The 18406-nt window shown below is 54.3% G+C and overlaps 1 protein-coding gene across 1 annotated transcript; it reads left to right on the top strand.

The window, feature by feature from the left end:
- The first annotated feature begins 272 nt into the window (after positions 1–272).
- Positions 273–18271, top strand: EHD2 (EH domain containing 2). Its single transcript, XM_068527662.1, has 6 exons — positions 273–385; positions 2382–2842; positions 3374–3471; positions 7530–7942; positions 13830–13994; positions 16478–18271. The coding sequence occupies exons 2-6, from the start codon at positions 2439–2441 to the stop codon at positions 17027–17029; spliced, it is 1632 nt and encodes a 543-aa protein (XP_068383763.1). The 5' UTR covers positions 273–385; positions 2382–2438; the 3' UTR covers positions 17030–18271.
- The last annotated feature ends 135 nt before the right edge of the window (positions 18272–18406 follow it).

The following is an 18406-nucleotide window of genomic DNA, read 5'->3' on the forward strand; positions in this document are numbered from 1 at the left end:
TTAAAATTATTATTCCTGATAATAAATTATTATTATTATTGGTGTTATTGTTTTATTGTTACTATTCCCCTGTTAGGAAGGGAGACAGGGATGGAGTTTGAACCGGGGACCGGGAGCCCGCCCACTCACCCATCTCGCAAAGGCGCCCTGCCACTCCCCACCGGGGGGCGCCAGAGGCCCGGCGCCCGGTTTCGGGGGGGCGGGGGCGCCTTGTCCCGCCCCCCCCCCCCCGCCCCTCCCGTCCCTCCTCCCGGCTCTCTGCCCCACCCGGCTCAGACGGCTCCGGACTGGACCGCGAGCACAGGCCGATCCGCGGGCGCCTTGAATCCCCGCGGGACCCCCGCCCAGCTCGCCCGCCCGGTCCAGCCGCCTGCGCGCCCCATCGGTGAGTGGTCCCCGACCGCAGCTGTCGCCTCCCAGCCTCCGCCCGCGGAGCCCCCGAGTCTGCCTTGGCTCTGAGTTATTCCCCTGCTCGCCAAAGACCCTCAGTCTCCACCCCAGTCACTGTGTAATGGTCTCCCGGCTCTCCCCACTCCCTTCCGAAACCTCCCTGTCTCCCCCCAGCCCCTTCCAGTAACAGTGTCCCCCTCTCTCCTCCTCCCTTCCAGTGTCTCCCACTCCCCCATCCTCTCAGCCAGAGGGGATCCCCTCCTTGGGGTCTCCCTCCACCGCCCTCATCCATCTCTGTCCTATTTGGTCCCTCCTCCCACCCACAAGCTCCTCTCCTACCTCACCAACCCGATCGCCTGTCCAGTCACCCCCAAAGCGTCCTCCCCAAGATGTCCCCAAGGTCCCTCCCTGCATAGGACACCACCCAGGGCTCCCTCCCTCTGCCAACATCCCAGGTCCTGGCTCCAGCCTCTCCTTTACCTCCCTGGCACACCTTCCCCGAATCCGAATTCTTTTCCTTTTTTAAAGTATCATTATGATTTTATGTATTTTAACATATTTGATTTGAAGTTATTTTTGATGTCCAAATTGTCCCATTTTGGCCAGTGGGAGTCCTGTCAGGCTGAGTCTGTGTCCCTGTGACATGCCCCGTCTATGTCTGAGCACTTCCCCACTGTCTGACCCAGGCTCACTTGTTCTTTCCCCACCTCAGCCCCAGAATCAGCCATTTCTCCAAGAAGCCTCAGTTTCTCTTTTAGTGGAAAATGGTATTTAGAGACTCCAATCTGACGAAAAGTTGGTTCTGTGAAAAGATCAGTGCAATTATAAACATCCACTTAGACCGATCAAGGGGAGAAAAAAAAAAGAAAAAGCAGACACAAACGACTGATATCAGGAATGAAAGAGGGGACATCACTACAGATCCTACAGAGCATGAAAGGATAGTAAGGAAATGTAGAGAACACGGTCTGGGTGCTGGAAGTGCTCACTGCTGCTGGGTTGGTAACTGTTTCTCTCCCTAACTCCTTAGACCTATGATAGGAGTGCAGGCTCTGAGGTCAGGTTGCCTGGAGTCCCAGCTTGAGCACTTTCTAGCAAAGTGATCTTGGGCAAGTTATTGCTATCTTCTTGAACCTACATTTCCTTGTCAGAAAAGTGGGGATAATAATAGCCCTACCTGACAGGGTTTTTGTGAAGATTAAATGAGTTAGAGCAGTGTCTGGCATGCAGTGATCATAAATGTTACTATTCTTGTGAATGCCCAAGCCCCATCATGATCTGGGGGGACCCAGGCAGTAGTTCAGACTCGCTTCTCATCCTTGTGCCCATGTGTCCAGCCACTCTGTCCATCCATTCCACAGCTCCAGGTCATGATACCCCCCATCCTCTCTGCCTAAATGCCCTTGTCATGCCCACTCTTTAGGGAGCAGCTCAAAAGTCAGCCCAGCCAGAGCTTTCCCAATCCTGTGGTTGGCTCACCATGTCCCCCTCTGGTGCCTACAAGTCCTCTTACCCGGCATTTCCCAAGCATCATTGACTGCTTGGTGCCCAGTTTCTCTCCTCACTGGAGGCTCTGACTGTGGGGGGGCTGGTCTCTGGAGTATGTTTGCATCCATAGCTCTTGACACATGGTGTGATTTCAGTGAAAATGTGCAAAATAATGGGAGGGGTGGAGGAGAAAGAAAAAGATGAAGGAATACACTTCTTCCAATCAGCTTCTGCATCCTTCCCTTTGTTTATCTCTTGGTCTTCCACCATCAATCCCCCTTCTTCAATCATGCCATTGTTACTCTCTTTCTCTTTCTCCAGCTGGAATAATCACCTTCTTCCTCCTTCAGCCGTCAACTCCTGCCATCCACAAACAGTGCTCTAAGAAGCTCTTCTTCCCTACCCATTCCACCATCTTTCTCCATCTATTCGACCTCCTGGCTCCCTTTCTTCTCCACCTCTTCCTCCAGGCAGTCCCCCATCAACATCCTCTCCTCCCACAGGTAGCTCTCCCCCTGTGCATCTCCATCAGCGAGCTCAGCAGGCAGTGTGCGGCCATCATGTTCAGCTGGCTGAAGCGGGGCGGGGCTCGGGGCCAGCAGCCCGAGGCCATCCGCACGGTGACCTCAGCCCTCAAGGAGCTGTACCGTGAAAAGCTGCTGCCTCTCGAGGAGCACTACCGCTTCGGGGCCTTCCATTCACCAGCGCTGGAGGATGCTGACTTTGACGGCAAGCCCATGGTGCTGGTGGCCGGCCAGTACAGCACGGGCAAGACCAGCTTCATCCAGTACCTGCTGGAGCAGGAGGTGCCCGGCTCCCGGGTGGGGCCCGAGCCCACCACCGACTGCTTCGTGGCCGTCATGCATGGTGACACCGAGGGCACCGTGCCTGGCAACGCCCTCGTCGTTGACCCAGACAAGCCCTTCCGCAAACTCAACCCCTTTGGGAACACCTTCCTCAACAGGTGTGCAGCCAGGAGCCAGGAGTGCATCTTCCTGTCCCTGGCCCCCAACCCCGCCCCATCCCTGCCTGTGTTTCTCTCCTTTTCAGCCCCAATTCCCTTCTCTCTACTAGATCCTTCCTCTTCCTGCCTTCTCTAGGGGAGCAGTTAAGCCAGGGACGCATGGGTTCGACCGCTGTCTAGCTGGGTGGCCTTGGGCAAGTGACTTAACCTCTCTGTTTCTCTCCTATCCTCATCTGGATAATGGGGATAACCATAGTCCTTACTCCATAGGGTTGTTGTGAGGACTAAATGAATTAACACCTACAAAGTGCTTAGAACAGCACCCGGCACAAAGTAAGTGCTCATTAAACATCAGCTCTGATTTTTTTTTTTTTTATAGTTATTATTCTCTGTCCTGATCTTCCTTTTCTCTTTCAAGATTCTTCCCTTCCCTGAACCTGATTCTCCTCGGTGCAGTCCTGGGTTCCCTTCTTATGTGTCCTCTCCTCCTGCCCCTCCCTGCACTGACCCCTGACCTTCCCTCTGCCCCAGGTTCATGTGCGCCCAGCTCCCCAATCAGGTCCTGGAGAGCATTAGTATCATCGACACCCCAGGCATCCTGTCGGGGGCCAAACAGAGAGTGAGCCGCGGTGAGTGAGGCCCGGATCTCTGGGTCTGAGGGAGGAGGGACTGGGGGCCCGGATCTCTGGGTCTGAGGGAGGAGGGGCTGGGGGCCTGGACTCTTGGGTCTGAGGGGGGAGGGTCCCAGGGTCTCTGCTAGGACTTGGGCCTGTGTCCGCCGGCCCTGAGCTGGTGGGGTAGCAGAAGGGAGCTGGTGGAAGGCTGTGATCCCTCCATGTTGGCACACGTTGAAGGGTGGGGGAGGCGTGTGGGTGAACACGTGCGAACGGGCTGCAGCTGCATATCTGGGTGGGTCTGAAGGATGGAGGGGGAGAGATCAAGAGAGACAGAGAGAGATACACAAAGTCAAAGATGGACAGAGATTCAGAGGGTGAGGCAGCGATACAGAGAGACAGGAGACCCAGCGAGGAGGCTGAGCCGGGCAGGCAGGCCCTGGGCCCGTGTGAGCTCTTGGCTCTGTGTCTGGGCCACAGATGGGGCTGAGGAGGACCTGGGAAGGGGAATCTGGGCGGGGGCCAAGGGCGGCCTGGAATTTATAAACAGCTGTGCAGGGGGAGCGCGGAGGGGAGGGGGTGAATTCCAGCGGGGCCTCCGAGGGAGCCCGGCCCCCACCCTCATTCCACCCAGCATTTCTGTCCCCTTCCACCCCTGTCCTGCAAGCCCTCGGAGGCCAGAAACTGGGGCAAAGGAGGCCGCAGTGTGGGGCAGAGGGGAGTGGGAGGCGACTGCAGGGAGGCAAGGAGGCTGGGCCTCGGGGTGAGGGCGCGGACGGGAGTCCCTGGCCGCTGCCCAGGAAGCGCCTGTTCCCCGGAAGGGAGGCAGGAGGCAGCTGCAGAAGCAATGGGGTGGGGGGGAGCTTGGGGCGTGGGCCTGGGAGAGTCGGAGGGGAGGGAGGCCTCCAAGCCAGGGCAGGGGTGCAGGGTGGGAGCCCAAAGGAAGTGGGGAAGAGCAGAGAACAGGGTCTCCTTCCCTTTCAGCAGAGGTAGGGGAAGAGGAGAGTCTGTCCGTCTGCCTGTAAGGATGTATGTGTGTGTGCGTGTGTGTGAGTGTCTGGGAGTTTGTGCCTGTGATTGTGGCAGGGTGTGACTTTGTGTGCGGCTCTGAGGGATGCCGGGGGGCTTTGTGGGATTGTGTGTGACAGTGACTGATCGTGTCTCCATATGTGGTTGTATTGTGAAATGTGTGTGTGAGTGTGTTGGGCAAGGGAACTTTTCTGTGACTGTGTGGATCATTTAGTGTGTGTCTGGGAAAGTGTGTAATTGTGGTGTGACTCTGAGGTGTCAGGGCTCTGCTTGGGATTGTACCTGTGTGTGGCCGTGTAGGAAGGCCTGAGGGGATTTTGTTGGATTGGATGTGACCGCATGTGATTGTATCTCTGTATACAGTTGTGCCCTTGTGTGTACAGTGAGGGGGGGGGGTGTGTGTGTATGTGCATGAGTGTATCTTTTGTGTAACTATATATGACTGTGTCTCTAGTTTGGTGCGTGTGCGAGTGTGCACGGGCTTGTGTGTGCCTGCTGCTGTTACTTTGTGTGGGTCTCACAACGTCTTTGCAATTGCGTGACCACGGATATCTGTGTAGGTTCCAGATTGTGAGTGAGGGTGTGTTTGGGAGTCTGCATCTTGTAGTGTGCGGCTCTGATGGTGTCCAGGTGTACGCTCCTGAGTGCATGAGTGTGTGTGTGCATGTGTGTGTGCACTGGTGGAGCAAGCGGCCTCTGCCTGGAATATCTGTGAAGGCCACACGTGTGTGATTGTAGCATAGTGGAGCCTTCTGGCGGGGTTCAGATCTGGCCTCTGCTCCTTCTAAACTGTGGGACCTTGGCTGAGCCACTTAACCTCTCCATGCCTCAGTTTTCTCATCTGTAAAATGGGAACGTGATAGTATCAGCCTCATAGGTTGCCCTGAGGGTTCAATTTAAATGTCAAAATGTGTGAAGCACTTAGAGCAGTATGTAGCACACACTAGGTGCTATGGAAGTGCCCATGATGACTGCTTTTCCTCTGTGAGGCTGTCGTTGTGTGCCCCGGGGTGCCTCTCTGCCACGTCTCCCGTTCTCCTGTTCCCGTTGTGCGCCCCAGGGTGCCTCTCTGCCATGTCTCCCGTTCCCGCGCTGACTCAACCTCCCTCCCTCCGTCCCTCCCTGCATGAGACACACTTTCCAAAGCCGGGCCGCTGTGTGTGTTTGTGTAGACATTGGGGAGGGAGGAGGGGCCCCAGCTGCTGTTCCTCTGGTGACCTGGCCCTTTCTCCCCGCAAAACAGTGTCACCCACCCCCCACCCCATCCCATCTCGTCCCCAGTGGCTGCAGGAGCCTGCTTCCTCTCATGCAGGATTGGCCTGGCACCAGCTCCCCAGGAGAGCGTGGAGGCCCACGGGGCTGCTGCTCTGTTGCTTCCTACCTGAGTATCTGGAGTAAATCCCTTAACCTCTCTGTTCCTCAGTTTCCCCTTTTGGAAAATGGGGGTCATAAGAGTGCCTGTCTCCTGGGGTCGTTTTGAAGATTCAATAAGTTGAATTGGGAAGGGCATGAGGTGACTTCAGGTGAATCAGCGATGGCTCCCTGTTCTGCCAGTTAACTCCTCATCCCCCAGGTTGCCACTCTGTTCCCTCCTCCTGGAAGCCCTCCCTGACTACCCAGGCTGGGTCAGGCGCTCCCCTCTGGGCTGCTGCATCCCAGCCTGACCACTCTGGACCGTGAGCCCAGTAACGACAGACCTGGGGCTGCCTGAGCCACACTGTGTCCCCAGCACAGGGCAGGCGGCTCTGGGGATGGCTCCTGGATGACCCCCCAACGGTGTCTCGCAGGCATCATGAGTAATGTTTGTTGAGTGCTTACCATGCGCCTAGCACCGTTTTTTTTTTAAGAGTTTTATTGTGGTATAATTCACATGCCTAAAGCTCACTCATTTTAAGTGTATAGTTCAGCGCCAGGCACTGTTTAAGCTCTTTATATATCTTAGCTCATGTGTATTACTTAAAAAAATTTTTTTTTAAATTTTATTTATTTATTTGGCCGCGCAACATGTGGGATCTTAGTTCCCCCACCAGGGATCGAACCCGCGTCCCCTGCATTGGAAGCAAAGAGTCTTAACCACTGGGCCACCAGGGAAGTCCCCTCATGTGTATTCTAATCTTCACACAGTTCGAGGAGGTAGGTCCTATGATGATTTCCATTTTACTGAGGAGGAAACAGAGGTCCAGAGAGGTTACCTGCTTGCTTAAGGTCACCTAGCTGATGCGGGCAGAGCCGGGATTCAAATGCGGGTCTTCCCAACTGCCAAGTCGGGGGGTCTCAACTGCTCCTCTCCTCTCTCCCAAGCGTCACTTGCTGCTGAATGAATGAGCGAACAAGCAAAAAAGCAAACAGCGTGAATGAATGAGTGAGGAAATGAAAGGTGAAAGGAATGAATGAATGGACCCAGGAGCCAGCTGTTGGGATGGGTGCCCCACGAAGGCAAGGACCTTGTCTGGGTGTTCTCTGTGGGACCCCCAGTGCCCAGGACAGGGCCTGGCACACAGAAGACTCAGTAAATGTTGTTAATAAATTTAAAGTATTTAACATCTGCTATGGCAAGAGCATAACCGGGGCCCGAGTGAAATCTTCAGTTGCTGGATGGTGGGGAGATCTGACAGATCCTGGGGAGGGGCTGGGGTGACGGAGGCACTCGGGGGCCTTGCGGGGGGTGGGGGTGGGTTGTCCATAGAAGCAAAGGGAGTCTATTAGGAACACTTGAGTGTTTCAATAACTGGACCAATGCCCGCTGCTAATATCTGCCTAAAGAATGAAGGAAAAAGGGGAGGGGGTGATTGTCCCCTGTAGTCAGATGGCTTGAGAGACGGGGGCCAGAGTGATGGGGGAAATTCTGAGGGCTGCAGAGACAGAGCTGTGGGGGGCACTCCTGGGGCCTCAGCTGTTTCTCATAGACAAAAATTTCGAAGGTTAACAACCTGAACATCCGGTACAGTCTAACTTGAGTCCAAAGGAATGGCTGCATCCCAGTGGCTGGAGGCTCGGGTGCTGACCTCTGCCCCTGGCGCCCCCGTCCCACCCCCTCCCCCTAGGCTACGACTTCCCGGCAGTGCTGCGCTGGTTCGCCGAGCGCGTGGACCTCATCATCCTGCTCTTCGATGCTCACAAGCTGGAGATCTCAGACGAGTTCTCGGAGGCCATCGGCGCCCTGCGAGGCCACGAGGACAAGATCCGCGTGGTGCTCAACAAGGCCGACATGGTGGAGACGCAGCAGCTGATGCGCGTCTACGGGGCGCTCATGTGGGCGCTGGGCAAGGTGGTGGGCACGCCCGAGGTGCTGCGCGTCTACATCGGTTCCTTCTGGTCCCAGCCCCTCCTGGTACCCGACAACAGGCGCCTCTTCGAGCTCGAGGAGCAGGACCTCTTCCGCGACATCCAGGGCCTGCCGCGCCACGCCGCACTGCGCAAGCTCAATGATCTGGTGAAGAGGGCCCGGCTGGTGCGGGTGAGCAGTAATGGGGGGCTGGCTGAGCAGTAACCGGGGCTGGGGAGGCAGCGGCAGCTCTTGCCTTTCCTCTGATCCTCCTCTACTTGACTGCTGGTCCCTGGCATCAACTCTCTTGATTAGTTAAGTTCTCTAATCTGAGAAAGTTCTCCTGCTGTGCCTGGCCCTGTGCCGGGTGGTGCTGGGAACACAGCAGTGACCAAGACAGTCCAGGGGAGAAGACCACCCCATCCCCAGACAGTGATCATCCAACATGGTCAGGGCTGAGACTGGGGAGCCCAGGGGAAATCCGGGAGGGCATCTGAGCTGCAAACTGGAGGATGAGGAGGACAAAGAGGGGAAGAGATTCTAGAAAGCAGGACCAGCAAGTGCGTGGACTGGAGGTGAGAACACGGCCAGTTCAAGGAAGAGGAAAAAATGTCAGTGTTGAAGCCAGTGTAGACAGTGGGAGTAACTGAATCTGAGGCTAGGGGCAGGGGTGGGGTGGGGTGGGGTGGGTGAGAGTCAGATCACCCAGGACTGTGGCCTGGAACTTGTGCTTTGTCCTGAGGGCACTGGGGAGCCATGGAAGGATTCAGAGCAGGGGAGGGACAGGGTCAGACTCTAGCTGCCTTCTGGAGGGTGGATTCAAGGGCAGTGAGACTCGGCTCCCAGACCAGGGAGGAGGCTGGGGACTGAGGAACAAGGAGGAGCCTGGATCAGGACAGGGCCTCCGGGACTGGGAGGCCAGAGCACTGGTTTAAGAGCGTTTTGGAGGACGAATGGAACATTCACAGGGGAGGCTGCCTGCCAGGGTGGAGGTGGGGCAGGAAGCTGGGCAGGCAGGGAGGCCTGGAAGGTTATGGGGGATGGAGGAGCCTGAGGTGTTGGTTTAAGGAGAGGGGGTGAGTCAGAGCCCCGCCCCCACCCCAGGAATCCTCCTTGGGAGGGAGCTGCCCAGTGTGGTCGGCTCCTGAGGGCTCCAGAATCCACCTTTCTCTCCTCCTCTGCCCAGGCCCTGGACTGTCTCTGTCTGTCTCTCTGTCTCTCTCTCTCTCTCTCTCTACATCTCATTTCTACCTCTTTCTCAGTTTCTCTCTCTCCCTTATTGTCTCTCTTTTTTTCCTCTTCTCTTCCCTCATTCATTCTCTTTTCTCTCTCTGTCTTTCTCCCTCTCTCAGTCCTCCCTCCCTCAGTCTCCCCCTGGGTCACCCTCTTCCCCTATGGACCCCGGTCCCCCAGGTCCCTCGGGGGAGCAGACAGCAGCGGGAGGGGGAGCCCAGGGTCCGTGGGACCCAGGGGCGGGGTGGGGCCGGACACCTGGTGCCCCCGCCACGCAGGAGGTGGCTCCGGAAACCCAGACAAACCCCGGAGTCCGGGACCCGCGCCCCGGTCCACCCCGCCCACCCACGTTATCTCTTCCTGGCACCTTCCGCGGCTTCCTCTCTGGAAAAGCCATTAGTGCCTGGCCTCCTCCTGTCTTCTGGGTTCCCGAGGAGCCGCCCTTAGGCCCCGCCCCCTCTCCCCGTTGGCCCGCTCTCGTAGGCCCCACCCACCGGCCTGGCCACACCCCTGCCCTGATTGGCCTTCTCAGACCTGCAGACCACTCCTTCCCCTTCCTCCTGCAGATCCATCTATGGCTCCCCAGTGCCGCTCAAGACACAGGGTCTACAGTGACCAAGCCTTGTTGCTTCTCCCCTGCCCCGTGTCACCCGCTCATTCCCCATGTGTGATTCTGCCACACTTGGTCCAGCCATCAAACAACAGCACACACCGTTTACCTCCCCATATGCACTCCTCCAACAGTACAAGGCCTTTCTGCACTCTTGGTAACTACCCCTCTGTGCCTCAGTTTCCCTGTCTGTCCCAGTGTCGGATGTGGATGAGTCCTCTGGCTCTGCCCTTTGGTTGAAGTGATAGGTGCTGCTAGAAGGGGTGATTTCACTGTGCTGGGACACTTGAGGCCAGGGTCTTGGGCGGTTCTGATTCTAAAGAGACCAGGATGCCGTGAACCTTCATACCGAGCTCGCTGAGGTGACTCGATAGCATTAATTCAACAAACAATTATTGAGCGCCTACGATGTGCTCCTGCACTGTTCTAGGTCCTGGGGATAGAGCAGGGAACAAAACCAGATAAAGTTTCTTTTCTTGTAGAATTGCTTTTTAATTGGGAAGTGGATGTTAAACAAATTAATCTCTAATATTATATTGTATGTAATAAGGATTATGAAGAAAAGTGAAGCAGAGAGACTGGTGAGAGGCTATTTTAGGGTCATTGGGGAGGGTCTCCCGGAGGAGGCGATATTTGAGCAGAGGCCTGAAGGAGGGGAAGGGGTGAGCAGAGTGGAGATCTGGGGGAGACCATACCCAGGCAGAGGGAACAGCAAGCGCAAAGGCCCTGAGGCCGGGACATACTTGAACAAGGAGCCCAGGGTGGTGGAGATGGGAGATGAGGATTGGAGTCAGCCAAGGTGCCACCAAAATGTTTAGCATTCTAAACCTATGACTCATTAAAAGGACTTTTTTTTTTTTTTAAACATCTTTATTGGAGTATAACTGCTTCACAATGGTGTTAGTTTCTGCTTTATAACAAAGTGAATCAACTATACATATACATATATTCCCATATCTCATCCTTCTTGCATCTCCCTCCCACCCTCCCTATCCCACCCCTCTAGGTGGTCACAAAGCACCGAGCTGATCTCCCTTCCCTGTGCGATGCAGCCGCTTCCCACTAGCTATCTGTTTTACATTTGGTAGTGTATATATGTCCATGCCACTCTCTCACTTCGTCCCAGCTTACCCTTTCCCCCTCCCCGTGTCCTCAAGTCCATTCTCTGCATGTGCGTCTTTATTCCTGTCCTGCCCCTAGGTTTTCATTAAAAGGACTTTTTAATGAGTGTGGGTTTTTTTTTTAATACAATGGGAAGCCACTGTATGATTTTTTTAAATTTATTTATTTATTTATTTATTTATTTATGGCTGTGTTGGGTCTTCGTTTCGGTGCGAGGGCTTTCTCTAGTTGCGGCAAGCGGGGGCCACTCTTCATCGCGGTGCACGGGCCTCTCACTGTCGTGGCCTCTCTTGTTGCAGAGCACAGGCTCCAGATGCGCAGGCTCAGTAGTTATGGCTCACGGGCCTAGTTGCTCTGCAGCATGTGGGATCTTCCCAGACCAGGGCTCGAACCCGTGTCCCTTGCATTGGCAGGCAGATTCTCAACCACTGTGCCACCAGGGAAGCCCCCTTAATGAGTGTTTTTAATTGAACATTTAAGACCATCTCATGGGAAAGCACTCATGTTCTGTCAAACGTGCCCCCTCCCACCTCTGACCCCAATGGCTCTCAGGTTCTCTTCCCTGCAGGCAACCCCCGTGAGTAGTTTCTTGTCTTTTTCCAGATATATTCTATTTTTATTTAACCCTATCCATTTAATTATTGAGCTTCCTATTAAAAATAGGACATATGAATGCTCATTTTTTTTCTCTCCTTGTTTGCTTTTTTTAAAAAAAATATTTATTTATTTGGCTGCGGCGGGTCTTAGTTGCGGCGTGAGGGATCTTCAGTTGTGGCACGTGGGATCTTTTAGTTGCAGCATGTGGGATCTAGATCGAACCCAGGCACCCTGCATTGGGAGCGCAGAGTCTCAGCCCCTGGACCACCAGGGAAGTCCCCTCCTTGTTTGCTTTTTGATAACTTATGAGATCGTGGCTCAAAGGTTCTCAAGTTCATTTATTTATTCCACAAATATTTCTTGAGTCTTTTCTCTGCACACTGTGCCGGTGCTGGGGACAGAGGGAACAGACAAGGTCCCAGCCCTCCTGAAGCTCACATTCTGATGGAAGGAGACAGAATAAGTAAACTAACAGATAAATGAAATAATGATGAATTGTGATAAGTGCTGTGAATGAAACAATAAAAGTAAAGGTAGAAAGGAATTGGATGGTGGTGCTTGCGGCACCTGCTTCCCATAGGATGGCCTCTGTGAGGAGGTGACATCAAAAGGAAGCTGAAGGAGCCAGTTGTTGGGAGACTAGGGCAGAGTTCCAGGTGAGGAGTAGCACATGCAAAGGCCCTGAGGTAGGAAAGTGGTTGACATGCTGATAAAAAAAGGACGGCAGGTGAGGAAGCTGGAGCAGATGGAGGGAGATAAAGTTGCGTGAAGTGGCAGGAGCCAAGTCGTGAAGAGCAGTCTCAGGCCCTCATTACACTCTTAAAAATTATTGAGGCCCGCAAAGAGTTTGTATGTACACGGATTAAATCTTTCTGTATTAACCATATTAGAAGTTAAAACTGAGGGTATTCCCTGGCGGTCCAGTGGCTAGGACTCAGCACTTTCACTGCCATGGCCTGGGTTCAATCCCCGATCGGGGAACTAAGATCCCACAAGCCTCGCGTTACATCCAAAAAGAAGTAAGTTAATACTGAGAAAACGTTTCATATTTATTTCTCTCATAATATTAGTTAACCAACAATACTTATATAATTTTTTTTTTCGGCCGTGCCGCGTGGCTTGCGAGATCTTAGTTCCCCGACCAGGGATCAAACCTGTGCCCTCAGCAGTGAGAGCACGGAGTCCTAACCACTGTACCGCCAGGGAATTCCCAAACAATACTTATATCCTTATTAATAAGTAACATTTATTATAAATGTTATCTACACATTTTGATCATGTCGATGTATACTAATGAACATATATTGATAATAATTAACATGGTAAGATCATTTAAAATAGCAAGAAAAAAATCTACTACCTGTTAACCTAAGTAACAGATGTTGTATGAAAATTAACTGTTTTCCAAACCCAAAAAAAAAACCCAACTTAGGGGGGACAGTGGCCCTGTTTTACATGTTTGCAAGTCTCCTTAATGTCTGGCTTCAGAGGAGACATCTGGATTTGCACATCTGTTTCTGCAGTCAATTGCAATATCTTTTAGCCTTTAAAAACTCCACTGTCCGCTGGGGAGGAAATGAGTGTAAAAAACACACACAGCACCTTAATATTCTTATGAAAATAGTTTTGAGTCTGCAAACCCCTGAAAGGGTCTCGGGGACCCCCGGGCCACGCTTTGAGAATTGCTGCAGTAGGGCCTTGTCAGCTGTGGGAGGAATTTTGCACTTGGATAAGAAGCAAATTGAGACATAGTAGCAGTGTCTCATGGTGCCGCACTTGTTCCTTAAAAAAGCAAAACAAAACAAAACAAAAACGACCCTCCAGCTGCTACTTCATGGGGAAAGGATTGGAGGGGCTGGAGGGGCCAGAGGGAAAGCCAGGAGTCCAGTGGGGTGACTGGTGTGTCCCCCCCCCCCAGGCAAAAGATGGAACTGCTGGGATGGGGGGGTGCAGCAACTGAGGTGGAGAGAAATGGAAAAGTAGAAGAGAGATTTAGGAGTTAAAAGGGCTCACTGATGAAATAGTTGTGGCCAGTGAGGAGGGAGAATCAAATCAGGAATGATTTCCAGATTTCTGGGCTCCACTGGGTAGGGAGAGGTGGAGGTGCCGTTTGTCTCCCGAGACGGGCACAGCTGAGAGTGGCACAGCTCTGGGGGCTGGACCTGAATTCCATTGCGGGGGCTGGACCTGAATTCCATCCTAAGACGGAGCTGTCCAGGAATGTTGACAAGGCAATCAGCTCTGAGTCTTGAGCTCCAGGGAGAGGCCAGGGCTGGTATGTAGATTTGGCAGTGGACATGGAGGGATGTTTACGCCACGGGAGGGGCTGAGAGTACCTAGGAGAGATGGGAAGCCCTTGTACCCAGGGCAGCAGCAGCTCACCTGTAATTGTTAGAAATGCACATTCTCAGGCCCCACCCCAGACCTAGTGAATCAGAAGCTCTGGGCAACCCGTGTTTTAACGAGCCCCGCAGGTGACTGTGAGGCAGGCTTAGGTGAGAACTCTCCTCCCCACAGGTTCACACCTACATCATCAGCTACCTGAAGAAGGAGATGCCCGCCGTGTTTGGGAAGGAGAACAAGAAAAAGCAGCTGATCCTCAAGTTGCCCGTCATCTTTGCCAAGATTCAGCTGGAGCATCACATATCTCCCGGCGACTTCCCGGACTGCCAGAAGATGCAGGTGGGAGGCCGCCCAGGAGGAAGGCAGCAGGGGTGATGTGATGGGAAGCTTGGCTTCCATGGGCTCCGGGATGGGACCTTGAAAGCTAGAGGGATGGATGGCAGGTTCCTGAAAGCACTTCCCGCAAATGATTCTGTGGGAGCGCGGTTTTGTGAATTAAGGGAGTGAACAGCAAACCCAAAGCAACTGTGGCTTAGTTAGGATAGAAGTTTATTTCTCTCCCTCATAAATGTCCTGCAGTATGGTCCAGGGCTGGTTTGGTGCTTTACAGAGCCAGGGACCCAGTCTCCTTCTGTCTTAATTCTCCTCCAAGTCTGGCCTCCAGTCCCAAGAACCCCCTCATGGTACAAAATGGCCGTGGAAACTCCAGCCATTGTGTCTGCATTCCAGCCAGCAAGAAGAGGGCAAGGAGCGGGGCGGGAGGGGAAGCTAATGGTACAGTCTCTCTCTTTAAGAACACTTACTACAACAGGGCTGTCCAATAGTACTTTCTATGGTGACTTTCTATGCCGTGCTGTCCAATGTGGTGGCCACTAGCCACATTAAAACTGAAATTTTAGGTTTTAATTTTAACTAATTTAAATTTAAATAACCACATGTGGCTACTGTATTGAACAGGGCAATTCTAGAGTTGCATGTGCAACTTGTGCTGACATCCAGTTGGCTAGAACTTAAGTCACATGGCCACAGCTGCTGCAAGGGAAGCTGGGAAGTGTAGTCTTTTCTCTAGGTGGCCAGATGCCCCAGTAACATTCAGGGATTCCATACTGAGGAAGAAAGGAAGATGGATATTGGGGGATAACCGGAGGCTCCTCACATGTCCAGGCCTAGGATTAACCAGTGTCAGGGAAAGCACTGGGTCTGGGTGTGGCAGCCTGGGGTACATGAAGAGCCACAGGAGATGGGCAGGGCAGGAGTGACCAATGGATGTGGGGACAGAGGTCCAGGCTCAGGCATGGAGGCGAGGACTAGCGCCCCTAGCCCAGGCTCTGTTTTGAGGTTGTTTTAGGCTGATACTGAAAGCGTGTGACCTTTGGGTCTTAGATATTTCTAGTCCAATACTAAGGAATTAAAATAGAGTGAATTTCCCCTTGGTCACTGACTAGCTCTGTGAACCTGGTCAAGTCACTTAACTTTTCTGAGCCTCAGTTTCTTCAACTGGAAAATCGGCATCCTGATAGTATCTACCTTGGATGCTTAATTGGCTAGTGTTCACGACTTCCTTAGACAGTGTCTGGCACAGAGTTTGGGCCGAATCAAGGTTTCTCAGCCTCCACACTCCTGACATTTGGGGCCAGATAATTCTTCCTTGTTGCGGGGGGCGGGGGGGTTGTCCTGTGCATCGCAGGCTGTTTTAGCAGTATCTCTGGCCTCTATTCACTAGATGCCAGTAGCACCCCCGAGTTGTGACAATCAAAAATGTCTCCAGATATTGCCCGCTGTCCCCTGGGGGACACCATCATCCCTGGTTGAGAGCCGCTGGGCTAGATAAAGAGCAGCTGTGAATATTACGCTGACATTTATTGAGCACTTCATCCAGGTGAATTCATTTAGCCTTTCCCACCTCCCAGTGAGGGGAGTGCTAGTTCTCAACCTGTTTTCCAAATCTGGAAACTGACAGGGAAACCAGAGAGGTCAAGTCACTTGACTGAGGACACACAGCTCCCAAGTGGCAGAGCTGGGTTGGAACCTGGGCAGCCTGGCCCTGGAGTCCTCCCTACTCATCACCATCAATCACACCCCCGTCTCTTTATGGTCATGATCAGTGGAGCTCTCTGCCTTGGCTCTGGAAATTAATGTGGTGCTGCGATACGGATCGGTCTTTGCTGCAACTCTTCTGGTGCAATCGCTTTAACAGCTGCACGTGTGAGAAGCAGCGTGACCACAAACCCAGCCCTGCAGCGGCTCTAGCACCAGAGGACTTCTTGCCCCGGGGGTGGGGGGTAGTCCCAGGATCTCCTGATGACTCTGCATCCCAAACCTAACCTCCAAATATGGGGCAAGCCGCTTAGTCCTTGCTGTGTGGTGGGGTAACAGAGCCAGCAGGGTGGCAGGAATTGCATTTTCGTAACTTGCATAATGGTGGGGGTGTTGACTGGGCAGCTGGGGTGCCGTAGAGGGTGGGCAGGACTGAGGGCTGATGGGTGTGCTCTGGTAAAGCCGTGGCTGACGTCAAAATGTTGAAATCCTTCTCCACCAGCTGGTGAAAGGCTGCTGCTCTGAGTCATCGGAGGGCCCCTGCTCTCCCTACTGTCCAGGGATTCTGGGGTCATGCCCGGCACTGGGTGGGGTGGGGGGGCACCGTGGGACCTTGCTGCCCAAGTCTCTTCTGAGTGGTGGGTACCCAAGCGGATCGGGGTGTTCAGATAATCGAATACTTCTGCACCTCTCTGTCAAGAGCTGCCCAAGTGTCCCGGAGCCAGCACGGGGCTGGGGGCTTCGGGATGGTGCCTCCTGACTTCTCTGTGTTCCCCTCCCCACAGGAGCTGCTGATGGCTCACGACTTCACCAAGTTCCACTCACTGAAGCCGAAGCTGCTGGAGGCACTGGACGAGATGCTGACGCACAACATCGCCAAGCTCATGCCCCTGCTCCGGCAGGAGGAGCTGGAAAGCACAGATGTGGGCGTGCAGGGGGGCGCTTTCGAGGGCACCCACATGGGCCCCTTCGTGGAGCGGGGTCCTGACGAGGCCCTGGAGGACGGCGAGGAGGGCTCGGATGATGAGACTGAGTGGGTGGTGACCAAGGACAAGTCCAAATATGATGAGATCTTCTACAACCTGGCGCCGTCCGATGGCAAGCTGAGCGGCACCAAGGCCAAGACCTGGATGGTGGGTACCAAGCTCCCCAACTCTGTGCTGGGCCGCATCTGGAAGCTGAGCGATGTTGACCGAGATGGCATGCTGGACGACGAGGAGTTCGCCCTGGCCAGCCACCTCATCGAGGCCAAGCTCGAGGGCCATGGGCTGCCCACCAACCTGCCCCGCCGCCTGGTGCCACCTTCCAAGCGGCGCCAGAAGGGCTCCGCTGAGTGAGCCAGCCGCTGCCTGCCGGCCCTTCCTCCCTCTTGCCCTGCTGTGGCTCCCCAGCTCCGGATGGCTGCACGCACATCCCCACCCCGGCCCACGTGCACCCTGCCTGCCCACTCTCCTAGCTGTAAGGATGGGGGTCCCTCTGCCCCCCACTGCCAGGCAGTGGGGACCAGGGGAGGGGCAAGGCTTCTCTGCCCACCCTTCACACCTCTACCCTCACGTACACTTAGCACATCATTCCGACACTAATACACACACACACACACACACACACACACACACACACACAGAAGCATCCATCCCTGCATCATTCATTCAAATATTTGTTGAGCACCTACTATGTTCAGGGCTCCTTCTAGGCACTGGGGATTACAGCAGAGAGCAAAGCAGACACTCTATATGCCCTCATGGAGCTGACATCCTCAGGAGAGAGCACCTACAGAGTCACTCAAACACAGAGACACGCACCCAGGCCTAACCCGTCTGATTCCTGATTCTGAGCAGGACCCCTCATAAGTGAGCGGCCACTTGGTTGAAATGACTAACAGAGGGGTCCCCTTGCCCTGCTTCCTCTTGCCCAGCCAGGCGGGGACCCTCCACCCCATGGTGTCCTCAGGTCTTGGGACCACTGGGGGCTCAGGGGGGAGACACACCTCCTACTTCCTCAGCTGGACCCCTCTTAGCCCCTCCCCCCAGGTCCTGCCACACCCCTTTCTTTAAGAAGGATCCTCTGCAGACCAAAAACCGCCTTCCGTCCCACTCTGAGGCCTTTCTGTCCTCCACTCACCTGCCCTGGATTGAAAGCCCAGCCTGCTCCCCCGACCTCAGGCTCCCCACAGCTGGTGGTCCGAATTTTAGACTGCTGGGGCACAGCCTCTCGGCCCACCATCAGTCCATATTTAAGTGGAGCCCCTGCCAGATAGGCCCCAGGACGTTATTTTAGTCCCCTTTTCAGGGACGTCGTGGGGGGAGGGGCTCTTGGTGCTACAACCCTCCCTCCCCTCCCCTAAAGGGAACTCTCACCCCCCTACACACACACCTTTTCCTGCCTTCACTACGTATTAGTGCTTGACCCTGGTGGGGGACCACACGGAAAAGATGGGGAAGAGCGAAACAGATGGGGACAATGCCCCCTCCAGGGTGCTCGCTGGGATTCCCACGCCCGTCACCCCTCACCCCGTGCCTGGGAGGGGACTGTGAACGTAATAGCGTTCCCACAGTGCAAATAAAGCCATGGCTTCTTTCCCTGTGGGAGTCAGGCTGTCTTGGGCTGGGTTAGAGGTGGGGATCGCTCTCCCCCCCAAACCCCCTGGGGAAGGAGGGCCCTGGGCAGAACTTCAGGGGGGTACCCTCCAAGCTCTCAGGGGCAGAGGTGGAGGC

This window comes from Eschrichtius robustus, chromosome 19 (assembly GCF_028021215.1).
Source record: "Eschrichtius robustus isolate mEscRob2 chromosome 19, mEscRob2.pri, whole genome shotgun sequence".
Classification (NCBI taxonomy): Eukaryota; Metazoa; Chordata; class Mammalia; order Artiodactyla; family Eschrichtiidae; genus Eschrichtius; species Eschrichtius robustus.